The sequence below is a fragment of the Bufo bufo genome, chromosome 10 (assembly GCF_905171765.1).
Source record: "Bufo bufo chromosome 10, aBufBuf1.1, whole genome shotgun sequence".
In the NCBI taxonomy this organism is placed as follows: Eukaryota; Metazoa; Chordata; class Amphibia; order Anura; family Bufonidae; genus Bufo; species Bufo bufo.
In genome coordinates, this window is record NC_053398.1 from 145,377,511 (window position 1) to 145,390,675 (window position 13,165).

General features: G+C 51.2%; 2 protein-coding genes across 4 annotated transcripts in view; both read left to right on the forward strand.

The window, feature by feature from the left end:
* HYDIN (HYDIN axonemal central pair apparatus protein) overlaps positions 1-2,261 on the forward strand; it is a 114,312-nt gene extending 112,051 nt beyond the window's left edge. The window contains exons 84-86 of the mRNA XM_040410017.1: positions 378-608; positions 1,139-1,363; positions 1,441-2,261. Coding sequence (XP_040265951.1) covers positions 378-608; positions 1,139-1,363; positions 1,441-1,929 — 945 coding nt within the window. The 3' untranslated portion in view covers positions 1,930-2,261. The remainder of the gene's footprint in view (positions 1-377; positions 609-1,138; positions 1,364-1,440) is intronic.
* Positions 2,262-10,719: 8,458 nt separating this feature from the next.
* VAC14 (VAC14 component of PIKFYVE complex) overlaps positions 10,720-13,165 on the forward strand; it is a 30,638-nt gene continuing 28,192 nt past the window's right edge. For all 3 annotated transcript variants that reach the window (XR_005774568.1, XR_005774569.1, XM_040410018.1), the window contains exons 1-3: positions 10,720-10,892; positions 11,635-11,785; positions 11,854-12,021. Coding sequence is in view for 1 of the 3 variants with exons in the window: in XM_040410018.1 (XP_040265952.1) it covers positions 10,789-10,892; positions 11,635-11,785; positions 11,854-12,021 (423 nt within the window). In the remaining 2 variants the exon portion in view is untranslated. The remainder of the gene's footprint in view (positions 10,893-11,634; positions 11,786-11,853; positions 12,022-13,165) is intronic.

The window sequence follows — 13,165 nt, forward strand, 5'->3', positions numbered from 1 at the left end:
GCCTACTGGAGAGTGGGTGCTGTTGACTGGAGCATTGGTGCTGCCGACTGGTGAGTGGGTGCTGCCGACTGGTGCGTGGGTGCTGTCGACTGGTGCGTGGGTGCTGTCGACTGGTGCGTGGGTGCTGTCGACTGGTGCGTGGGTGCTGCCGACTGGTGAGTGGGTGCTGCCGACTGGTGAGTGGGTGCTGCCGACTGGTGCGCGGGTGCTGCCGACTGGTGCGCGGGTGCTGCCGACTGGTGTGCGTGGGTGCTGTTGAATTGTGTGCAGGTGCTGCTCGCTGATGTGGGTGCTGGTTTGGTTGAGGTTAAGGGATGATTCCCAGAGGTTCTGGATAGGATCCCGGCTCTTGACTTCCATCTTTTCCTCGGTTCCAGGTGACTTTCCGTAATGAGACGACACAAGAATACCTGTTCTATTACGTCACATTTAAAGCCACGCCGCCTGGCATCATCAGCACAGTAGAGCTGGTGACACCGGTGCGGCAAAGCACTGCAGCCACCCTGCTGGTGGAGAATCCACTGTCTGTGTCGGTCACCTTCACCACGGACTGCAGAGTGCCGGAGATTAGCCTTCCCCAGCAGATCCGAGTGCCGGCCCAGTCTGAGGTAAGCCATCACTGCCCTCATACCCAGCACAGCACACAGCCATCACTGCCCTCATACCCAGCACAGCACACAGCCAGACACCGTGCCCTCATACCCAGCACAGCACACAGCCATCACTGCCCTCATACCCAGCACAGCACACAGCCAGACACCGTGCCCTCATACCCAGCACAGCACACAGCCATCACTGCCCTCATACCCAGCACAGCACACAGCCATCACTGCCCTCATACCCAGCACAGCACACAGCCATCACTGCCCTCATACCCAGCACAGCACACAGCCATCACTGCCCTCATACCCAGCACAGCACACAGCCATCACTGCCCTCATACCCAGCACAGCACACAGCCATCACTGCCCTTATACCCAGCACAGCACACAGCCATCACTGCCCTCATACCCAGCACAGCACACAGCCATCACTGCCCTAATACCCAGCACAGCACACAGCCATCACTGCCCTCATACCCAGCACAGCACACAGCCAGACACCGTGCCCATCCTCTGTTTTTTTATTTATTTTTTAGCACCCCCTGGTGTTCGAGTACCAACCTCTGAAAACTGGTGAGTCCACGGGCAGGCTGACGCTGCAGAGCAGTGAGCTGGGCGTATTACAGTATGACCTGCTGCTGAAGGCAACCGCCGCTGTGTCGCAGAAGCCGCTGTACTTCCACACAACCCTGGGCTCCAGTCAGACTCTGAGCGCCAGATTCATGAACTTCACTCGGCAGAAGACGGAGTACAGCTGTAAGGTGAGCGATGCTGGAGGCGCCAGGCGTCTTCTCAGCTCTCCTGTCCTGCCTCCCTCATCATTGTCTCCTCTCTTCAGGTTAATAACTCGGATTTCCATGTAGACAAGGTGGTCATGGCTGCTCCCTGTTCTCAGGGTGGATCAGAAGTCAGCGTGGAGGTGACCTATGAACCAGTCCAGCTTGGAGAGTCCCGGGCTGTGCTGCACATCTCTTCCCCCTTGGGGGGTGATTACACCTTCCCGCTGTTTGGCTCTGCCATGGCTCCCAAACCTCAAGGACCTATTCAGATTCGTGCTGGTTCCAGTGTGTCCATCCCCTTTAAGAACGTTTTCTTGCAGCCTACAACCTTCAGCTTTCAGACTGACCCTGCGGTGTTTGTTGTGAAGGCCTGTGAGCCTGTGCGCCCCAAGAAAACCCACTACATATCAGTGTCATATGAAGCCCCTCATGGTGGCAGCAGGACCCCCGTGACTGGAAGACTCGTCGTTTCCTGCCCTCGTGCCACTGGCATTGCACAGGGAATCTACTGGGTGTATTACCTGAAGGGCGTGCCATCCGACAAGTGATACGCGACTCTTCAGAGCCATTGGGTGACGGCACTTCGCCCTGGTGCCGTTGCTGACCCCTACCATGCCTTGTAGGGTTTTGGAAGCCTCAAACATGAATCATGATTCCTGCAGTGAATGTCCTCTGAGGTGGCGGCCGCCCCGTCCTCTGAGGTGGCGGCCGCCCCGTCCTCTGCGGTGACGGCCGCCCCGTCCTCTGCGGTGGCGGCCGCCCCGTCCTCTGTGGTGGCGGTGTCCCCACCCTCTCGTCCTCAGCACCCTCAGGGACAGCTTTGTGCACAGTGAGAGGAGAGGGAACCATGGGGTGCACAGCAGGGTGACGGCTCACAATAAACATCAGAGCACTAAGAAGTGATGCGTGTGTTTGTGGTGATGGCCGCAGGTCAGCTTCCTGGCACTTGGTGCATCCAGCTACGGACTCTCTGTCAGCACCGCCTGGTCAGACTCCATGGTGGTGACTTCATACAGTTGGAGCAGGTTTGTTGGCAGCATCTTCCAGCTGCAGAGGTTGTAAGGTGATGCGGCAGGCGATCGGGTGACCTAAATGGGACGTGATGATATTAGTTCAAGAGGTGAGAGGCCGAGGGACCAAAACTCAAATAAACTGGTAAATATGTGGCCTTCACCTGGAAATGAGCGCCAACAGGCGTGACCTCAAATTACACAACCTCCCTCTGCGCAGTGGGGACGTCCGCGTGTCTTTAGTGAGGTATCTCTGTGTCCTCATGTCACTGTGCGCCATGTGTCCCGGTTGCCCTCATGCCTTGTTGGCGTCCAGAGAGGTCACCTACCTGCTCCGAGCGTCCACTACACAGCGCTGCTGTCAGTGAAACCATGGCCGATTTCTCCTATTTTCATCTCCCACAATCCGGGGGACCGGCGCAATAGTCTGGTGACCAGGGGTCAATAAATCCCATCCCACAGAACGGTGACTGCCCGGCAGTGTAATCTGCCATCCCAGGTGCCCAGCTCCAGGTTATCATGTAGGGAACACAGAGGCGGCTCTAGACTTTGTGAGGCGAAACCCGAACATGAGGCCCCCACGAACACAAGATATGCAAGCGATAATAAAGATTAACCCTGGCTGTGCTGTACGTGACATCACTGTGCATATTAACCTTGTACTGTGACTAACATCACAGTACAGGGTATACACAGTGCTTGTACCACATAGTACAGGGCAGGGACGTGCACAGACATTTTGAAGGGCAGGGGCTTTAAAAAAAAAAAAAGGGGGCACTTGTCATAATTTTAAAAAAAAGTCTGCCCACATACATGATGCCACATGGAGGGGCACTTCCAGATTGTTTTGTGGTGGCGGACAGAAAATAATGTGGTGCTTATAGAACAGACTCCACAGTGTAGAGGTATACTGTATATTGTGTGGCACAGTGTAGCGGTATACTGTATATTGTGTGGCACAGTGTAGAGGTATACTGTATATTGTGTGGCACAGTGTAGCGGTATACTGTATATTGTGTGGCACAGTGTAGCGGTATACTGTATATTGTGTGGCACAGTGTAGCGGTATACTGTATATTGTGTGGCACAGTGTAGAGGTATACTGTATATTGTGTGGCACAGTGTAGAGGTATACTGTATATTGTGTGGCACAGTGTAGAGGTATACTGTATATTGTGTGGCACAGTGTAGCGGTATACTGTATATTGTGTGGCACAGTGTAGCGGTATACTGTATATTGTGTGGCACAGTGTAGAGGTATACTGTATATTGTGTGGCACAGTGTAGAGGTATACTGTATATTCTGTGGCACAGTGTAGAGGTATACTGTATATTGTGGGGCACAGTGTAGAGGTATACTGTATATTGTGTGGCACAGTGTAGAGGTATACTGTATATTCTGTGGCACAGTGTAGAGGTATACTGTATATTGTGTGGCACAGTGTAGAGGTATACTGTACATTGTGGGGCACAGTGTAGCGGTATACTGTATATTGTGGGGCACAGTGTAGAGGTATACTGTATATTGTGTGGCACAGTGTAGAGGTATACTGTATATTGTGGGGCACAGTGTAGAGGTATACTGTATATTGTGGGGCACAGTGTAGAGGTATACTGTATATTGTGTGGCACAGTGTAGAGGTATACTGTATATTGTGTGGCACAGTGTAGCGGTATACTGTATATTGTGGGGCACAGTGTAGCGGTATACTGTATATTGTGGGGCACAGTGTAGAGGTATACTGTATATTGTGGGGCACAGTGTAGAGGTATACTGTATATTGTGGGGCACAGTGTAGAGGTATACTGTATATTGTGGGGCACAGTGTAGAGGTATACTGTATATTGTGGGGCACAGTGTAGAGGTATACTGTATATTGTGGGGCACAGTGTAGAGGTATACTGTATATTTTGGGGCACAGTGTAGAGGTATACTGTATATTGTGTGGCACAGTGTAGAGGTATACTGTATATTGTGGGGCACAGTGTAGCGGTATACTGTATATTGTGGGGCACAGTGTAGAGGTATACTGTATATTGTGGAGCACAGTGTAGAGGTATACTGTATATTGTGTGGCACAGTGTAGAGGTATACTGTATATTGTGTGGCACAGTGTAGAGGTATACTGTATATTGTGTGGCACAGTGTAGCGGTATACTGTATATTGTGGGGCACAGTGTAGAGGTATACTGTATATTGTGGGCACAGTGTAGCGTTATACTGTATATTGTGTGGCACAGTGTAGAGGTATACTGTATATTGTGTGGCACAGTGTAGAGGTATACTGTATATTGTGTGGCACAGTGTAGCGGTATACTGTATATTGTGGGGCACAGTGTAGAGGTATACTGTATATTGTGGGGCACAGTGTAGAGGTATACTGTATATTGTGGGGCACAGTGTAGAGGTATACTGTATATTGTGTGGCACAGTGTAGAGGTATACTGTATATTGTGGGGCACAGTGTAGAGGTATACTGTATATTGTGGGGCACAGTGTAGAGGTATACTGTATATTGTGGGGCACAGTGTAGAGGTATACTGTATATTGTGGGGCACAGTGTAGAGGTATACTGTATATTGTGGGGCACAGTGTAGAGGTATACTGTATATTGTGGGGCACAGTGTAGAGGTATACTGTACATTGTGGGGCACAGTGTAGAGGTATACTGTATATTGTGAGGCACAGTGTAGCGGTATACTGTATATTGTGGGGCACAGTGTAGCGGTATACTGTATATTGTGGGGCACAGTGTAGCGGTATACTGTACATTGTGGGGCACAGTGTAGAGGTATACTGTACATTGTGTGGCACAGTGTAGAGGTATACTGTATATTGTGGGGCACAGTGTAGAGGTATACTGTATATTGTGGGGCACAGTGTAGAGGTATACTGTATATTGTGTGGCACAGTGTAGAGGTATACTGTATATTGTGTGGCACAGTGTAGCGGTATACTGTATATTGTGGGGCACAGTGTAGCGGTATACTGTATATTGTGGGTCACAGTGTAGAGGTATACTGTATATTGTGGGGCACAGTGTAGCGGTATACTGTATATTGTGGGGCACAGTGGATGCTATATGTGTATAACATAAACATATTTCACATGAACACTTACAGTTACTTGGCTCGGCCCTTGGGGATCTCGGACGCCACTTCCACACTTTGGCCGGGGATTCGGTGGAGCTGATGTTGTGTTTTATCCTAATGAGAAAGATTTCATAATAAGGATTTGGAGAAGGGGCAGAGGGATAGCAGAGCAGGGAGAGGCTGGTGCTGCTACTAGGGGGTCATACTATGGGGGAGTAATAAGCACATCTTACCCCCCCCCATGGTACATTTCTTCCCCGACACCCTCTCCATTATGGCACAGAGACTGGCACCAGTAACAGTAAGTTATTATCATCAGGCCCTAAGGGGGGGGGGGGGGGGGGATGGGCATGGGCAGCAGCCAGCAGGACACACACCCTTGGGCTTCTGGCGGCAGCCAGACACGGACACTGAGGTGAGGCAGGTCCCCGGCTCCTTCTCCCCTGTGGCTCCGCAGCGCTCTGAGGGCGGGGCTGGCGTTGTGTTCAGTCAGAAAACGCGCCTGTACGGCGGCGGCACGCTCCGAGCCCCAGCAGCCACCGCTCTCTTAAAGAGGCAGAGAGGGGCTCAGAGCGGCCGGGCCGCGGCGGTTCTTATTACTCCGCTCAGCAGGCCACCTGCGGAAGCCAATAAAATTGTACTTGCGGTTGCAGCGATGTCAGGTGCGGGTGGGAGCCAGAGCGAGGCCTAATGGAAGAGCCGCCTCTGAGGGAACAGTGCAGCCCAGTACTCCACCCGCACCACTGCCCCGATCTGCCCTAAAGGGCGGCCCACAACTTGGCCACGGTCCCTAACGACTACATGCGGGGGCCCAAATCTAGAGGAAGAAAAAGTGATCAAAACCAGAAAAATGAGGGGGGCCTACTAAAAGGAATGACAGAGTGCAATGCCCATAGAGAATAATGGAAATGTAATATTTGAATGAGAGACAAAACCATTGGACATCTCTAATAATTATTTAGCGGCTTCTCTCCAAGTTCAGTGGGATTATCACTGTTTTCTGCAGAATGACACAAAGGAATGCCCATAGACTATAATGGGAAGTAAACTCTGAGCTCATTTGCAGGTAAATCTGTGTTATGTAGGACATTAACCTTTACCGCCAGTGTTCCCCGGGTAGAGGAGCAGATTGTAAAACGAAAATTACCTTGGATTATAACCGTTTTCTATAGGATGCAAAGGTGATGGAATGCCCATAGACTATAAAGGGAAGTAAAACGGGACTTGGTGCCTGAACCATTCAACATATCAAATAAATCTGTAGCAGGCTTAGGCCTCATGCACACGACCGTTGTGTGCATCCGTGTCCGTTGTTCCGTTTTCCGTGATTTTCTGCGGACCCATTGACTTTCAATGGGTCCGTTGAAAACTCGGAAAATGCACCGTTATTCATCCGCGTCCGTGATCCGTGTTTCCTGTCCTATTTTTTTGACGGACAGCGGTTCACGGACCCATTCAAGTCAATGGGTCCGTGAAAAAACACGGATGCACACAAGATTGTCATCCGCGTCCCTGATCCGTGTCTGTAGGCTACTTTCACACAGACGGATCCGCAGATCCGTCTGCATAAAAGCTTTTTCAGATCTAAGTTTTCAGACAGTATATTCTAACACAGAGGTGTTCCCATAGTGATTACTAAAATTGCTAAGTAACCATGGCAGCCAGGACTGCAGTAGCGTCCTGGTTGCCATGGTTACCGATCGGAGTCCCAGCGATTAAACTGGGACTCCGATCGGAACTCTCCACTGCCACCAATGATGGGGGGGGAAAGGGGCCGCACTGGCCACCAATGAATGTAATACAGGGGAGGGAGGGGGGGCCGCACTGGCCACCAATGAATGTACAGTAATACAGGGGAGGGAGGGGGGCCGCACTGGCCACCAATGAATGTACAGTTATACAGGGGAGGGAGGGGGGGCTGCACTGGCCACCAATGAATGTACAGTAATACAGGGGAGGGAGGGGGGCCGCACTGGCCACCAATGAATGTACAGTAATACAGGGGAGGGAGGGGGGGCTGCACTGGCCACCAATGAATGTACAGTAATACAGGGGAGGGAGGGGGGGCCGCACTGGCCACCAATGAATGTACAATAATACAGAGGAGGGAGGGGGGGCCGCACTGGCCACCAATGAATGTACAGTAATACAGGGGAGGGAGGGGGGCCGCACTGGCCACCAATGAATGTACAGTAATACAGGGGAGGGAGTGGGGGCCGCACGGGCCACCAATGAATGTACAGTAATACAGGGGAGGGAGGGGAGGCCGCACTGGCCACCAATGAATGTAATACAGGGGAGGGAGGGGGGTCTGCCCCCTCCTGCCTGGCAGCACCTGATCTCTTACAGGGGGCTATGATACGCACAATTAACCCGTCAGGTGCGGCACCTGAGGGGTTAATTGTGCGGATCACAGTCCCCTGTAAGAGATCGGGTGCTGCCAGGCAGCAGGGGGCAGTCATGTACACAGTTCGTAGTATATTCTAACTTGAAGCGTCCCCATCACTATGGGAACGCCTCTGTGTTAGAATATACTGTCGATCTGAGTTTTCACGATCTAACTCAAATCCGATGGTATATTTTAACATAGAGGCGTTCCCATGGTGATGGGGACACTTCAAGTTAAAATATACCATCGGATTGGAGAAAACTCTGATCCGATGGTATATTAATAGGGACTCCTAACTTTACATTGAAAGTCAATGGGGGACGGATCCGTTTGCAATTGCACCATATTGTGTCAACGTCAAACGGATCCGTCCCCATTGACTTGCATTGTAAGTCAGGACGGATCCGTTTGGCTCCGCACGGCCAGGCGGACACCAAAACGACTTTTTCCTTCATGTCCGTGGATCCTCCAGAAATCAAGGAAGACCCACGGACGAAAGAACGGTCGCGGATCACGGAACTACGGAACCCGTTTTTGCGGACCGCAAAAAAAACGGTTGTGTGCATAAGACCTTACTCTTCAAATTCAGTGGGATTATTTAAAATTGAGATTAAGTGGGATTATCATGTTAATGTTTTACATAACACAGATTTACCTGCAAATGAGCTCAGACTTTACTTCCCATTATAGTCTATGGCATTCCTTTGTGTCTCCATTCTGCAGAAAACAGTGATAATTCCACGTAATCTGAACATTAAATAATCTCACTGAACTTGGAGAGAAGCCGCTAAATAATTATTAGAGATGTCAAATGGTTTTGTCTCTCATTCAAATATTACATTTCCTTTATTCTCTATGGGCGTTCCACTCCGGTCTAGGGTTGGGCGATATCAAAAATATTCAGACGATAACGATATTATAAAATTTATCGCGATAAATACCTGTTTAAGAGAAAAAAAACACAAAGGGGACGTTATACTGTATGGGTGCCCCACAAGGAGACATTATACTGTATGGGGGGGCCACAAGGAGACATTATACTGTACGGGGGGGGCCACAAGGAGACATTATACTGTATGGGGGGGCCACAAGGAGACATTATACTGTACGGGGGGGGGCCACAAGGAGACGTTATACTGTATGGGGCAGCCACAAGGAGACGTTATACTGTATGGGGGCCACATGGAGAGGTTATACTGTATGGGGGCCACATGGAGAGGTTATACTGTATGGGGGGCCACAAGGAGATATACTGTATGGGGGGCCACAAGGAGATATACTGTATGGGGGGCCACAAGGAGACGTTATACTGTATGGGGCAGCCACAAGGAGACGTTATACTGTATGGGGGCCACATGGAGAGGTTATACTGTATGGGGGCCACATGGAGAGGTTATACTGTATGGGGGGCCACAAGGAGATATACTGTATGGGGGGCCACAAGGAGATATACTGTATGGGGGGCCACAAGGAGACGTTACACTGTATGGGGGCCACAAGGAGATGTTACACTGTATGGGGGGCCACAAGGCGACATTATACTGTATGGGGGCCACAAGGACAGGTTATACTGTATGGGGGGCCACAAGGAGATATACTGTATGGGGGGCCACAAGGAGAGGTTATACTGTATGGGGGCCACAAGGAGAGGTTATACTGTATGGGGGCCACAAGGAGACGTCACACTGTAGGGGGCGGGAGCGGGGGCCACAAGGAGATGTTATAATAAAGTCTTGTGGTCACAGGCCACCATACATACAATAATACTTTACGATATACTTTTCCCGCGGCTGCTTCGCTTGTGTGCTCCGATTCGGACATCAGATGTCGGTGCGCGGAGATTTGAATATGGGAGCGAGGAGGAGGGAGAGCCGGGGGCCGCGGGAAGTAGTAAGTTTGTAATTTTGTCATCAGAGCACACGAGCGAGGCAGCCGCAGGAACAGTCTCTCCAGAGACACCCAGTGCTCACACAGAGGTCGCCACATAGAACCGGCACGGGTGGGTGACGGACGGTGATGTCAGATGGTGGGTGGAGACTTGACTAAGGGAGGCGGAGCAAGGAGCCAGGAGCGAGAGGGAGTAATGTTTGGACTCAGCGCTATGCAAGGTGCAGGGGCCGGCGGACGCAGATTTAGAAGCGGTCAGCGCACATGACCGATTTGATGACGTCACAAAATACAGCGGTAATTAGGAAACAGCGATATCGCTATATCGCCATTTTTTTAATACCGTGGTATATCGTGATACCGGTATATCGCCCAACCCTACTCTGGTCCATTATAGTCTATGGCATTCCTTTGTGTCATTCTGCAGAAAACAGTGATAATCCCACTGAACTTGGAGAGAAGCCGCTAAATAATTATTAGAGATGTCCAATGGTTTTGTCTCTCATTCAAATATTACATTTCCATGATTCTCTATGGGCGTTCCACTCTGTCATTCCTTCTAGTGGGTCCCAGATGAGGGCATCAGACTCAAGACTCAATCAACCAGTAAACAAAATATATTTATTATAAAATCTACACTTCTATCGATGGTGGTTTAATATTAATTTCATAAGAATTAGATAAACTGATAAAATAAATATAAAATGGAACAATGGCGCTCCAGTCCAAGAAACTAGTGCTGCTTTAGAAAAGATAATATAAATGTATAGTTACAGTGATATATTGTATCAATGTCAGTAATTATCGTCAGGGGTCAGTCAGGAGGTGGGATGTGTCAGTAAATCTTTTCAGTTGTCATTGCTGTCGCGCCCATCATTGACTTTCCGCCGTCTGGTCGGTCACGTGTCATTGTGAGTGCTGTTGAGACTACATGTCCCATGCTGCAGCGCGGCGTCACGTGACTGAGGGGCGTGCCTGTGACATGTGACTGCGGCCGCTGTACCCGGTTGTTGTGGAGAGCCGGGAGGATGAGCGCGGAGCGGGACCTGAGTCCCCTGACCCCGAACATCGTGCGGGCCCTGAACGACAAGATGTACGAGAAGAGGAAGGTGGCGGCGCTGGAGATAGAGAAGTGAGCAGCGCCCGGGAGAGGGAGGGGTTACCCGGTAGTGGGAGGAGACACCAGGGAGACGGAGGGGACACCCTGGAGTGGGAGGAGACACCTTGGAGAGGGAGGGGACACCCAGGAGTGGGAGGGGACACCGGGGAGAGGGAGGAGACACCTTGGAGAGGGAGGAGACACCTTGGAGAGGGAGGGGACACCCTGGAGAGGGAGGGGACACCCTGGAGAGGGAGGGGACACCTTGGAGAGGGAGGAGACACCTTGGAGAGGGAGGAGACACCTTGGAGAGGGAAGGGACACCCAGGAGTGGGAGGGGACACCCGGGAGTGGGAGGGGACACCGGGGAAATGGAGGGGACACCCTGGAGTGGGAGGGGACACCGGGGAGTGGGAGGGAACACCTTGGAGAGGGAGGAGACACCTTGGAGAGGGAAGGGACACCCAGGAGTGGGAGGGGACACCCGGGAGTAGGAGGGGACACCGGGGAAATGGAGGGGACACCCTGGAGTGGGAGGGAACACCCAGGAGTGGGAGGGGACCCCGGAGAGAGGGAGGGGACACCCAGGAGTGGGAGGGGACACTGGGGAGAGGGAGGGGACACCCAGGAGTGGGAGGGGACACCAGGGAAATGGAGGGGACACCCTGGAGTGGGAGGAGACAAGGGAGCCGAATACCGGGAGAGGATAAGGGAGGAGACGCCCATGACAGGACGGGGATGATCTGGTGGGTCACCTCTCGCCCTGTCTCCGCAGGCTGGTGCGGGAGTTTGTGGCACAGAATAACGCGGCGCAGATAAAACACGTCATCCAGATCCTGTCCCAGGAGTTTGCGCTGTCGCAGCACCCGCACAGCAGGAAGGGCGGCCTCATCGGACTGGCCGCCTGCTCCATCGCGCTTGGGAAGGTGAGGGCCGGAGCGGGGGAGGGGGTCTTAGGGTGACCCGGCGGGTGTAACCCTCTCCTCCTTTGCAGGACTCGGGCCAGTATCTGCGGGAGCTGATTGAACCCGTCCTCACCTGCTTCAATGATGCGGACAGCCGTCTGCGCTACTACGCCTGCGAGGCGCTCTACAACATCGTGAAGGTGGCCCGTGGCGCCGTCCTGCCCCACTTCAACGTGCTGTTCGATGGGCTCAGCAAGGTAACGGGGTTACCATGGTAACCTGGGTGGATGCATTTCCTGTCATGTGACACCCATAAAATATTTCAAAAAACTGTAAAGTCAGGGGCCACAGTACATAAAGTAATGGAGTGCAAACCACGGTATCAAAAGAAACGCCGCACACACCGGCGGCACATCGTGTTGTAAACATCAATCGTTTATTTGTACAGTCGTGGCCAAAAGTTTTGAGAATTACATAAATATTGGAAATTGGAAAAGTTGCTGATTAAGTTTTTATAATAGCAATTTGCATCTACTCCAGAATGTTATGAAGAGTGATCAGATGAATTGCATAGTCCTTCTTTGCCATGAAAATTAACTTAATCCCAAAAAAACCTTTCCACTGCATTTCATTGCTGTCATTAAAGGACCTGCTGAGATCATTTCAGTAATCGTCTTGTTAACTCAGGTAAGAATGTTGACGAGCACAAGGCTGGAGATCATTATGTCAGGCTGATTGGGTTAAAATGGCAGACTTGACATGTTAAAAGGAGGGTGATGCTTGAAATCATTGTTCTTCCATTGTTAACCATGGTGACCTGCAAAGAAACGCGTGCAGCCATCATTGCGTTGCATAAAAATGGCTTCACAGGCAAAGATATTGTGGCTACTAAGATTGCACCTCAATCAACAATTTATAGGATCATCAAGAACTTCAAGGAAAGAGGTTCAGTTCTTGTTAAGAAGGCTTCAGGGCGTCCAAGAAAGTCCAGCAAGCGCCAGGATCGTCTCCTAAAGAGGATTCAGCTGCGGGATCGGAGTGCCGCCAGTGCAGAGCTTGCTCAGGAATGGCAGCAGGCAGGTGTGAGCGCATCTGCACGCACAGTGAGGCGAAGACTTTTGGAAGATGGCCTGGTGTCAGGAAGGGCAGCAAAGAAGCCACTTCTCTCCAAAAAAACATCAGGGACAGATTGATCTTCTGCAGAAAGTCTGGTGAATGGACTGCTGAGGACTGGGGCAAAGTCATATTCTCCGGTGAAGCCTCTTTCCGATTGTTTGGGGCATCTGGAAAAAGGCTTGTCCGGAGAAGAAAAGGTGAGCGCTACCATCAGTCCTGTGTCATGCCAACAGTAAAGCATCCTGAGACCATTCATGTGTGGGGTCGCTTCTCATCCAAGGGAGT